General features: G+C 41.4%; 1 protein-coding gene across 4 annotated transcripts in view; it reads left to right on the top strand.

Moving 5' to 3' along the window:
* Positions 1-12,904, top strand: part of LOC142251627 (ficolin-1-like) — a 293,970-nt gene that overhangs the window by 264,089 nt on the left and 16,977 nt on the right. For 3 of the 4 annotated variants that reach the window (XM_075324597.1, XM_075324598.1, XM_075324599.1), the window contains exons 2-4: positions 11,587-11,832; positions 11,977-12,090; positions 12,282-12,326. In XM_075324597.1, the coding sequence (XP_075180712.1) occupies positions 11,751-11,832; positions 11,977-12,090; positions 12,282-12,326 (241 nt within the window). In that variant the 5' untranslated portion in view covers positions 11,587-11,750. The remainder of the gene's footprint in view (positions 1-11,586; positions 11,833-11,976; positions 12,091-12,281; positions 12,327-12,904) is intronic. The other variant, XM_075324600.1, reaches the window with a different exon arrangement.

Raw genomic sequence — 12,904 nt, 5'->3', positions numbered from 1 at the left:
ATTGTTGTAGGGATGTAATGGTGGCCATATTGTTGTAGTGATGTAAAGAGACCATATTGTTGTAGGGATGTAATGGGGCCATATTGTTGTAGAGCAGTAATGGGGCCATATTGTTGTAGAGCTGTAATGGTGGCCATATTGTTGTAGAGATGTAAAGAGACCATATTGTTGTAGAGATGTAATGAAACCATATTGTTGTAGAGATGTGATGAGACTATATTGTTGTAGGGATGTAAAGAGACCATATTGTTGTAGAGATGTAATGGTGGCCATATTGTTGTAGGGATGTAAAGAGACTATATTGTTGTAGGGATGTATTGGTAGCCATATTGTTGTAGAGATGTAATGAGACCATATTGTTGTAGAGATGTGATGAGACCATATTGTTGTAGGGATGTAATGGGGCCATATTGTTGTAGAGCTGTAATGGTGGCCATATTGTTGTAGAGATGTAAAGAGACCATATTGTTGTAGATATGTAATGGTGGCCATATTGTTGTAGGGATGTAAAGAGACCATATTGTTGTAGGGATGTATTGGTAGCCATATTGTTGTAGAGATGTAATGAGACCATATTGTTGTAGAGATGTAAAGAGACCATATTGTTGTAGAGATGTAATGAAACCATATTGTTGTAGAGATGTAATAGGCCATATTGTTGTAGAGATGTAATGAGACCATATTGTTGTAGAGATGTAATGAGACCATATTGTTGTAGAGATGTAATGAGGCCATATTGTTGTAGGGATGTAATGGGGCCATATTGTTGTAGAGATGTGATGAGACCATATTGTTGTAGGGATGTAAAGAGACCATATTGTTGTAGAGCAGTAATGGGGCCATATTGTTGTAGAGATGTAAAGAGACCATATTGTTGTAGAGATGTAATGGGACCATATTGTTGTAGAGCAGTAATGGTGGCCATATTGTTGTAGAGATGTAAAGAGACCATATTGTTGTAGAGATGTAATGGGGCCATATTGTTGTAGAGATGTAATGAGGCCATATTGTTGTAGGGATGTAATGAGGCCATATTGTTGTAGAGATGTAATGGGGCCATATTGTTGTAGAGATGTAATGAGACCATATTGTTGTAGGGATGTAATGGGGCCATATTGTTGTAGAGATGTAATGAGGCCATATTGTTGTAGAGATGTAATGAGGCCATATTGTTGTAGAGATGTAATGGGGCCATATTGTTGTAGAGATGTAATGAGACCATATTGTTGTAGGGATGTAATGGGGCCATATTGTTGTAGAGATGTAATGAGGCCATATTGTTGTAGAGATGTAATGGGGCCATATTGTTGTAGAGATGTAATGGGGTCATATTGTTGTAGAGATGTAATGGGGCCATATTGTTGTAGAGATGTAATGAGGCCATATTGTTGTAGAGATGTAATGGGGCCATATTGTTGTAGAGATGTAATGGTGGCCATATTGTTGTAGAGATGTAATGGTGGCCATATTGTTGTAGAGATGTAATGGGGCCATATTGTTGTAGAGATGTAATGAGGCCATATTGTTGTAGGGATGTAATGAGGCCATATTGTTGTAGAGATGTAATGAGGCCATATTGTTGTAGAGATGTAATGAGGCCATATTGTTGTAGGGATGTAATGAGACCATATTGTCACTCAGCTTTACTAAAAATGGCTAGTGTTGAACAAAATGTTTAGAACCCAAAAGAAAAGGAAAACTCAAGGGCAAAAAAATGTGAACTATCCATGTTGGCTTTCTGGTAACCTGTGACTGTAAGATCAGTGCGGCCAAGAAGAAACGCATTTATTATATCAGGTTTAATGATGAGTTGATATTTGCTTTTCCAAGATGGAGTCATGCGCGGGGCTGAGATGGAGGAGCTCAGACATAAGTACACAAAGAGATTATTGGCGGTGACATGAAGAATTCCTTTCTCACCAGAGATGAATTTTCAGATATTTCAACACGTGGAAGATGTGGATGTCATATACAGGATCTGATATTAAAACTGCACAGTATTACATGATTCATTGCTACAAGAAGCCTGTAATAGATGCCTGCAGTACAAATACAAGTGACAGGCGAGGCTATCCTTCCCGATCACCCGCAGCCTCTTCCTCATATTTTCCAGCACTCCCTCATGTGACAACTGCACATAACAATGCTAAAAAAAAACATAAAAACCATCTATCTATCTATCTATCCCTCTATCTATCCCTCTATCTATCTATCTATCTATCTATCTATCTATCTATCTATCTATCTATCTATCTATCTATCCCTCTATCTATCTATCCCTCTATCTATCTATCCCTCTATCTATCTATCTATCCCTCTATCTATCCCTCTATCTATCCCTCTATCTATCTATCTATCCCTCTATCTATCTATCTATCCCTCTATCTATCTATCTATCTATCTATCTATCTATCTATCTATGTATCTATCTATCTATCCCTCTATCTATCTATCTATCTATCTATCCCTCTATCTATCTATCTATCTATCTATCTATCCCTCTATCTATCTATCTATCTATCCCTCTATCTATCTATCTATCTATCTATCTATCTCTCTATCTATTTATCTATCCCTCTATCTATCTATCTATCCCTCTATCTATCCCTCTATCTATCTATCTATCTATCTATCCCTCTATCTATCTATCCCTCTATCTATCTATCCCTTTATCTATCTATCTATCTATCCCTCTATCTATCTATCCCTCTATCTATCTATCTATCCCTCTATCTATCTATCCCTCTATCTATCTATCCCTCTATCTATCTATCTATCTATCTATCTATCTATCTATCTCTCTATCTATTTATCTATCCCTCTATCTATCTATCTATCCCTCTATCTATCCCTCTATCTATCCCTCTATCTATCTATCTATCTATCTATCTATCTATCTATCTATCTATCTATCTATCTATCTATCTATCCCTCTATCTATCTATCCCTCTATCTATCTATCCCTCTATCTATCTATCTATCTATCTATCTATCCCTCTATCTATCTATCCCTCTATCTATCTATCCCTCTATCTATCTATCTATCTATCTATCCCTCTATCTATCTATCTATCTATCTATCTATCTATTTATCTATCTATCCCTCTATCTATCTATCTATCTATCTATCCCTCTATCTATCCCTCTATCTATCCCTCTATCTATCTATCCCTCTATCTATCTATCTATCTATCTATCTATCTATCCCTCTATCTATCTATCTATCTATCTATCTATCTATCTATCTATCCCTCTATCTATCCCTCTATCTATCCCTCTATCTATCTATCTATCTATCTATCTATCCCTCTATCTATCTATCTATCCCTCTATCTATCTATCCCTCTATCTATCTATCCCTCTATCTATCTATCCCTCTATCCATCTATCTATCTATCTATCTATCTATCTATCTATCCCTCTATCTATCTATCCCTCTATCTATCCCTCTATCTATCTATCTATCTATCTATCTATCCCTCTATCTATCTATCTATCTATCTATCTATCCCTCTATCTATCCCTCTATCTATCCCTCTATCTATCCCTCTATCTATCTATCCCTCTATCTATCTATCCCTCTATCCATCTATCTATCTATCTATCTATCCCTCTATCTATCTATCCCTCTATCTATCTATCCCTCTATCTATCTATCTATCTATCTATCTATCTATCTATCCCTCTATCTATCTATCTATCTATCTATCTATCTATCCCTCTATCTATCTATCTATCTATCCCTCTATCTATCTATCTATCTATCCCTCTATCTATCCCTCTATCTATCCCTCTATCTATCTATCTATCTATCCATCTATCCCTCTATCTATCTATCTATCTATCTATCTATCTATCTATCCCTCTATCTATCCCTCTATCTATCCCTCTATCTATCTATCCCTCTATCTATCTATCCCTCTATCCATCTATCTATCTATCTATCTATCTATCTATCTATCTATCCCTCTATCTATCTATCCCTCTATCTATCCCTCTATCTATCTATCTATCTATCTATCTATCTATCCCTCTATCTATCTATCTATCTATCTATCCCTCTATCTATCCCTCTATCTATCCCTCTATCTATCTATCCCTCTATCTATCTATCCCTCTATCTATCTATCCCTCTATCCATCTATCTATCTATCTATCTATCCCTCTATCTATCTATCTATCTATCTATCTATCTATCTATCTATCTATCTATCAAATCAAATAAGCTTTATTGGCAGGACCAAATACAAATTAGTTTTGCCAAAGCAGGTGTACATTAGGGACTGGGGCTGTGGGGATGGTGGGTGGGGATTGTAGGATGGATGGGGCGGGCACATCCAGGGTGGGGACTGTGGGGGCTCTTCTAGGATGGGGGCTATGGAGGTCCATGGCTTATGATGGGGCATATCCAGGGTGGGGAGTGTGGTAACGGTGGATGGGACATATCCAGGGTGGGGATTGGGGGGCCACATCTGGGATGGGGGGCTATGGAAGTCCATGGCTTATCATAGTTCTCTTTCTGGAAGTCTATGACATTCGCTCACATACTGCGCTGCTATCTCCACTGCGCTCTCTTCTTCCCCCAGCAGGATATATATTTTCTCTTCCTCCGTCATGGAGCTGAAATCCGGGAAGAGATGGGAGAGTCTCCTGAAGTGAGTGTCCCTCACTGCTGAGTACTTGGTGCAGTGTAGCAGTGGGTTTCATCCTCCAGGGCCTCCAGGTCACAGTGTTGGCACAGTCTGTCCTCCCTGGGCTTGTAGCTCTGCTTGTGACGGCCGGATTCGATGGCTAGACTGTGGGCACTGAGTCTATATCGGCTCAGGGTCCTGCGGTCTCTGGGGTCCGGGAGTTTCTCCAGATATGGGGCCAGTCTGTAGTCTCTCTGTAGTCTCTGGTACGTGGTCAGTTTCTGTGAGGTGTTGATGTCGGTCCTCCAGTCACTGACATACCTCTCCTGGTCCTCGTCTACCATCTTCCTGATTCTTGTCAGGCGGCTGTGATTGGTGATTTTGTCCAGTTGGGTTTGGGAGAGCTGTGCCAGGGGTCCGGGTTCATCTGGCCCACGTATATGTATCAGAGCTTTGTGGTGATGGGAGCTTGGATTGCTGTTCTGTAGGTGAGCCTGAGATGATAGTGACCTCTTCAGAGCTGCTAGGTGTAGAGGGAATCTGCCCAGCTCGGCTCGACAGGCACTGTTGGAGGTGCTTCGATGGACCTGGAGAAGGTGCTTACAGAATTCCAGGTGGAATATTTCTGTTGGGCTGGAATCCCACCTTGACCAATCTGGGTAAGTGTGAGGGCCCCAGACTTCGCTGCCGTACAGGAGGATTGGGGCAATGATGGAATCGAAGATTTTTAGCCAGACCCTCACTGGTGGCTTCAGATGATACAATTTCCTTCGGATGGCATAAAAGGTTTTGCAGGCCTTGTTTTTCAGGGTCTCTATGGCTTGTTTGAAGCTCCCTGACTGGTGAATTTCCAGGCCCAAGTAGGTGTATTTGTCTGTTCCTGTTAGAGTGCAGCCGTTTAGGACAAATGAAGGATGCTGGTCAAATCTTCTTTTTCTCTTCTGGAACACCATGATGTTGGTTTTCTTTAGATTGATCGGTAGTGCCCATGTGGAGCTGAATTTCTCCAAAATTTGTAGGTTGTCTTGGAGACCTTTCTCGGTCGGTGACACCAGCAGTAGGTCATCTGCATAGAGCAAGAATTTCACCTCGGCGTCATGGAGTGTGAGACCTGGAGCAGGTGAAGATTCTAGAGCAGCAGCCAGCTCATTGATGTAAATATTGAAGAGCGTTGGACTTAGGCTGCAGCCCTGTCTGACTCCTCGGCTCTGCTGGAAATAAGCCGTTCTTCTACCGTTCACACTCACGCTGCAGAGGTTCTCGGTGTAGGAGCTTTTGATGACATCGTAGGTCTTTCCTCCTATTCCGCTTTCCAGCAGTTTCAAGAACAAGCCCGGGTGCCACACTGAGTCAAAGGCCTTTTTAAAGTCTACAAAGCAGGCGTATATCTTCCCATGCTTTGTATTGTTGACGTGGCTCTGAATGAGACTGTGCAGGGTGTAGATGTGGTCCGGGGTGCGGTGGTTTGGCACGAACCCTGCTTGGCTTTTGCTCAGGACATTGTGCTCGGCAAGGAAACTGATGATCCTTTTGTTTAGGATGCTGTTGAACAGTTTTCCCAAGTTACTGCTGACACATATGCCTCTGTAGTTGGCAGGGTAATACCTGTCCCCACTCTTGTGGATCGGTGTAATGAGTCCTTGGTTCCAGGTACGAGGGAAGTAACCACCACTCAGCACAATGTTGAACAGTTTAACCATTGCAGCTTGAATTTCTGGTGGGCTGTACTTCAACATCTCTGGGGGGATTCCATCCAGACCACTAGATTTTTTACACTTTATGGAAGTGATTTTCTCTGCAACTTCCTGTAATGTAATTGGTGTGTCCAGTGGGTTTTGGAAGTTTTTGATTTTCTCTTCCATTGCCTTTAGTTTTGATGTTATGTTTTCCTGCTCTTGGCTTAGTCCTTCTTTTGGGATGTCTTTGTAGAGGTCTCTGAAGTACTGGAGCCAGATGTTGCCATTTTGGATATGGGTATCAGTCTTTTTCTTGCTCTTTGTGTCCATGTGGCTCCATATTTCCCAGAAGGAGTTGTCTTGGAGGGCGTCTTGGAGTTGGCTAAGTTTGGTAGAGATGTAGCTCTGCTTCTTCCTCCTGAGGATGGTTTTGTACTGCTTTTGTATGGTGTCATAGGCTTCCCTCAGGTCTGGGTTGTTGGGGTCTCTGTGTTTATTGTTTGAGGCTGTTCTCAGGGTCTTTCGAACGGCTTTACACTCTTTATCAAACCAACCATTGATCTGCTTTTCTTTTGGCCTCTTGTAGTTGACTTGTTTGAGGTCGGACAATTTGGCCATGGTGTGGAATATTTTGTTGAGGTCTTTTGCAGCTTGATTCACTCCTTCTGGGTTTGACTTGTACTTGTAGCTGTAGAAGTTGTGGAGCATCTCCTGTAATTCCGGTCTGTTGGGAGCCTCTTTATATTTTATTTCTGACGTCTTGGACCATTTATAGGATGGAGGTCGGTTGTAGAGGCTGCTCTGCTGTGGCGTTTGTGTGGATGGTTTCTCTGTAGATTTCATGTACAGGAGAAGTTGGCTGTGGTCTGACAGGTGCGTTTGTGGGGTGACTATGAAGGCGCTAATATTTGCCGGGTCCATATCTGTAATGGCGTAGTCTACTACACTCCTTCCTACATGGGAGTTTAGTGTATATCTTCCCAGTGAGTCTCCCTTTGTACGTCCATTAAGAATATGAAGACCTAAACTTTTACATAAGTTCAGGAGCTTTTTGCCACTTTTGTTGACTGTACTGTCATAGCTGTTTCTCTCTGAGTGTTCTGAGTCGTGACTGTCGTTCTCTGCCCCAAATATGTAGATGTTTCCATCTGTGGTCAGAAAGTCTTTTTCTCTCCCTGTTCTTGCATTGAGGTCTCCAAAGATCAGAACTTTGCCCAGGACCTGATAATGGGTGGCTTCTTCTTGTAAGATCTCAAAGCTGTCTGGGTTGAAGTAGGGGGACTCTGGCGGTGGTATATAGGTGGTGCAGAGGTAGACATCGGACTGAGAGGTGAGGATGGAGCTGCTGATTCTGATCCATATGTGGCTGCCTCCTCTCTTCACTGGTGTGATGTACTGGTGGAGCTCTTCTTTATACCAGATCAATATTCCTCCTGAGCAGCGGCCCTGTTTGGTGTTTTTATTTTTAAGGGCAGGGACAGAGATTTCCCTGTATCCGATTGGCACCAGAGATTCGTTTTCAGCTCTGGTCCATGTTTCCAGGAGGATCTGAATGTCTATATTCTTCAGTCTTTGAATAAAGTCGGGGTCATTTGTTTTACATCCAAAGGCCGAGGTGCTCAGGTGATCTATCTATCTATCTATCCCTCTATCTATCTATCTATCCCTCTATCTATCTATCTATCTATCTATCTATCTATCTATCTATCTATCTATCTATCTATCTATCTATCTATCTATCTATCTATCTATCTATCCCTCTATCTATCTATCCCTCTATCTATCTATCCCTCTATCTATCTATCCCTCTATCTATCTATCTATCTATCTATCTATCCCTCTATCTATCTATCTATCTATCCCTCTATCTATCCCTCTATCTATCTATCTATCCCTCTATCTATCTATCCCTCTATCTATCTATCTATCTATCTATCTATCTATCTATCTATCTATCTATCTATCTATCTATCCCTCTATCTATCTATCTATCTATCTATCTATCTATCTATCCCTCTATCTATCTATCCCTCTATCTATCTATCCCTCTATCTATCTATCTATCTATCTATCTATCCCTCTATCTATCTATCCCTCTATCTATCTATCCCTCTATCTATCTATCTATCTATCTATCTATCCCTCTATCTATCTATCCCTCTATCTATCTATCTATCTATCTATCTATCCCTCTATCTATCCCTCTATCTATCTATCCCTCTATCTATCCTTCTATCTATCCCTCTATCTATCTATCCCTCTATCTATCCCTCTATCTATCTATCTATCTATCTATCTATCCCTCTATCTATCTATCTATCTATCTATCTATCTATCTATCTATCTATCTATCTATCTATCTATCTATCTATCCCTCTATCTATCTATCTATCTATCTATCTATCCCTCTATCTATCTATCTATCTATCTATCCCTCTATCTATCCCTCTATCTATCTATCTATCTATCTATCTATCCCTCTATCTATCTATCTATCTATCTATCTATCTATCTATCCCTCTATCTATCCCTCTATCTATCTATCCCTCTATCTATCCCTCTATCTATCCCTCTATCTATCCCTCTAACTATCTATCTATCTATCTATCTATCTATCTATCTATCTATCCCTCTATCTATCTATCTATCTATCTATCCCTCTATCTATCCCTCTATCTATCTATCTATCTATCTATCTATCTATCTATCTATCTATCCCTCTATCTATCCCTCTATCTATCTATCTATCTATCTATCTATCTATCTATCTATCTATCTATCTATCCCTCTATCTATCCCTCTATCTATCCCTCTATCTATCCCTCTATCTATCTATCTATCCCTCTATCTATCTATCTATCTATCTATCTATCTATCTATCTATCCCTCTATCTATCCCTCTATCTATCCCTCTATCTATCTATCTATCTATCTATCTATCCCTCTATCTATCCCTCTATCTATCCCTCTATCTATCCCTCTATCTATCCATCTATCTATCCATCTATCTATCTATCTATCTATCTATCTATCTATCTATCTATCTATCTATCCCTCTATCTATCTATCTATCTATCTATCCCTCTATCTATCTATCCCTCTATCTATCCCTCTATCTATCTATCTATCTATCTATCTATCTATCTATCCCTCTATCTATCTATCTATCTATCTATCCCTCTATCTATCTATCTATCTATCTATCCCTCTATCTATCCCTCTATTTATCTATTATCTATCTATCTATTATCTATCTATCTATTATCTATCTATCTATGTCCATAGCTCATAAGTAAGAAAGATGTTCAGACTACAGATTCTGACACTCTGCTCGATAACTTCTCTCGTGTAATCAGCACAGGCAGACTCGGGCGTCAACCTGCAGACTGGTAGTTCATAACCAGGCTAGTAAGCGTTAATCTCTGCTAGTCTGCTTGTTAGTCTCCTTTGATCACATGTTGTGGGGGAGCCAATCACATCTGCTTCCCTCCTACATATGCTGGCTAGATCCTTCCACCTATGCCAGCTATCTTTTTATCTTAGCTGGTCTAGTGAGGTGTTGTGATTCAGATCTGATGGTTGTTGTTCTTGTTGCTTAGTGCGGTTATGGAGTTAACCCTTGTTGACTTTTTTGTTGGTACCTTCCTGCTCTTGCTTTTCTCCTGAGTCTTTCAATGTCTATTCCTGTGTGTTTGCATTATGTCAGAGTTTTGCTTTTCCCTTGTCCGTCTTTGTCTGTGTTGCCTTCTCACTTCTGCCCCTTCCTTCCCAGGTGGGAGGAAGGAATCAGATTAGCTCTGGTCAAGAACATAGCCAGGCATCTCCACCATCAGGAGTAACCCTGAGGTTACCAAGCGTGAGGGACACTATAGGAGCCCCTGTCCCTCATTATCCTACAGTAAATCAGCATTCTCCTGACATCCCTTTTATTAAAGTTACAATCCATTTTGGTTAAAAGGGTCTCGTATGGATCAATGGGGTATCTTGCTCAGTTGTAATCACTGGGGGAAGTCAGTTGCATGTTTTAGGTTTCTCTGCGACGCCCCCCACAGGAGAAATGAAGCATTATTCAACAAGCATTGGGCTGGTGGCCATGCATAGGAAAGACTCTAAGTAAAAGATGCTCTTTGTAGCCCCTCTATAATTTTGAGGGGCCAGAGATGAACCCGGGACTCATTGAAAATCGGACTAATGAAAGATTGTGGCAATAGGATATTGTTATGGGTCGGGGCAATAGGATATTGTTATGGGTCGGGGCAATAGGATATTGTTATGGGTCGGGGCAATAGGATATTGTTATGGGTCGGAGCAATAGGATATTGTTATGGGTCGGGGCAATAGGATATTGTTATGGGTCGGAGCAATAGGATAGTGTTATGGGTCGGGGCAATAGGATATTTGTTATGGGTCGGGGCAATAGGATCTTGTTATGGGTCGGGGCAATAGGATATTTGTTATGGGTCGGGGCAATAGGATATTGTTATGGGTCGGAGCAATAGGATAGTGTTATGGGTCGGGGCAATAGGATATTTGTTATGGGTCGGGGCAATAGGATCTTGTTATGGGTCGGGGCAATAGGATATTTGTTATGGGTCGGGGCAATAGGATCTTGTTATGGGTCGGGGCAATAGGATCTTGTTATGGGTTGGGGCAATAGGATATTGTTATGGGTCGGGGCAATAGGATATTTGTTATGGGTCGGGGCAATAGGATATTGTTATGGGTCGGGGCAATAGGATATTGTTATGGGTCAGAGCAATAGGATATTGTTATGGGTCGGGGCAATAGGATATTGTTATGGCTCTGAGCAATAGGATATTGTTATGGGTCGGGGCAATAGGATATTGTTATGGGTCGGGGCAATAGGATATTGTTATGGGTCGGGGCAATAGGATATTGTTATGGGTCGGGGCAATAGGATATTTGTTATGGGTCGGGGCAATAGGATATTGTTATGGGTCGGGGCAATAGGATATTGTTATGGGTCGGGGCAATAGGATATTGTTATGGGTCGGGGCAATAGGATATTGTTATGAGTCGGGGCAATAGGATATTGTTATGGGTCGGGGCAATAGGATATTGTTATGGGTCGGGGCAATAGGATATTGTTATGGGTCGGGGCAATAGGATATTGTTATGGGTCGGGGCAATAGGATATTGTTATGGGTCGGGGCAATAGGATATTGTTATGGGTCGGGGGCATTAATGATGAATCAGTGAATTCTTAAATTTTGACACAAATTCAATTACATGAGAATTCTCTTATCTCGATTAAACAGGAAAACTGGAGTCGAAAACCAATGGGGAAATATTTATTTTGGGTGGAGTTACTCAGACATGGTCATTTACTGGACGCTCATACAGCAAATATCACTCTGTGGCCGGCGTACGACCTCGGAGAAAGAGGACAAAGCTCAGTTGTGGCCTGAGACCTGCAGCCACCATGAGGACGTCTGCCCGGATCGCCCTGTATTGTCTCCTCTTCTCCACCGCCGTCGTGTCCTCCTCAGAAATCCCCTGTTCAGGTCAGATCAGTGCTCCTTATGGGTCTGATACTAATCTGAGATTATAATAAAAGGGACAGAGCGGTGACAACTACCCTAATTCCAAAAACACTGAGATAGATAAGTTCACCAATGTTCGAATGTTTTGTTTTTTCTTGGATCCAGATGTACCAGCCATTACAGACAGATGGAAAAGTAGTCTGGACCTTCTACAAGGATGTCATGGCAGTGATGGGCCACGAGGACCACCTGGACAGGCGGGAAATCGAGGACCAATGGGTAATTTTTGCTAGAAATGTTTCTATATACCAGTGAAAAATGGTCAATAAACATATATTAGGATATCAGAAAAGTGGTGGTCTTCTCAAGTAGGTTTCACACTCTTCATCACCTACCAAAAGTAATCGCGGTCTACACCCTTGGCATCCCGAGATTAAATCAAATCTTCTTGTCCATTTTTTTTATCACAGGTGATGATGGGAGTCCAGGAATAAAGGGTCCCCCGGGTGAAAGAGGTGAGTGACAATTGGAATTAGAATCGTCCACCATTCACCATGAGAGGTGAGGTGTCCATTTGGGTCAATCATTGTACAATGAAGGGTCTTATCACCAGGGCCGGATTAAGGTTGGTGGGGGCCCCTGGGCAGAAAATCTGGTGGGGGCCCCATAAACGTTAACATTTTTAGCCATAACAGTAGAGCGCGAACTGTAGCATTTAGATATAAATTTAATGAACATTTATCTTCTCCTGTTCTGCCACATTCAGATTTACAGTGCTACAATACAGATACAGTCCAGGATCACTCACAGCCGTCACTTATACACAGTACAATACAGATACAGTCCAGGATCACTCACAGCCGTCACCTATACACACAGTACAATACAGATACAGTCCAGGATCACTCACAGCCGTCACCTATACACAGTACAATACAGATACAGTCCAGGATCACTCACAGCCGTCACCTATACACAGTACAATACAGATACAGTCCAGGATCACTCACAGCCGTCACCTATACACAGTACAATACAGATACAGTCCAGGATCACTCACAGCCGTCACCTATACACAGTACAATACAGATAC

This window comes from Anomaloglossus baeobatrachus, chromosome 9 (assembly GCF_048569485.1).
Source record: "Anomaloglossus baeobatrachus isolate aAnoBae1 chromosome 9, aAnoBae1.hap1, whole genome shotgun sequence".
NCBI classification, from domain to species: domain Eukaryota; kingdom Metazoa; phylum Chordata; class Amphibia; order Anura; family Aromobatidae; genus Anomaloglossus; species Anomaloglossus baeobatrachus.
The sequence above is the reverse complement of the archived record's forward strand: the minus strand, read 5'-3'. Positions and strand labels throughout refer to the sequence as shown.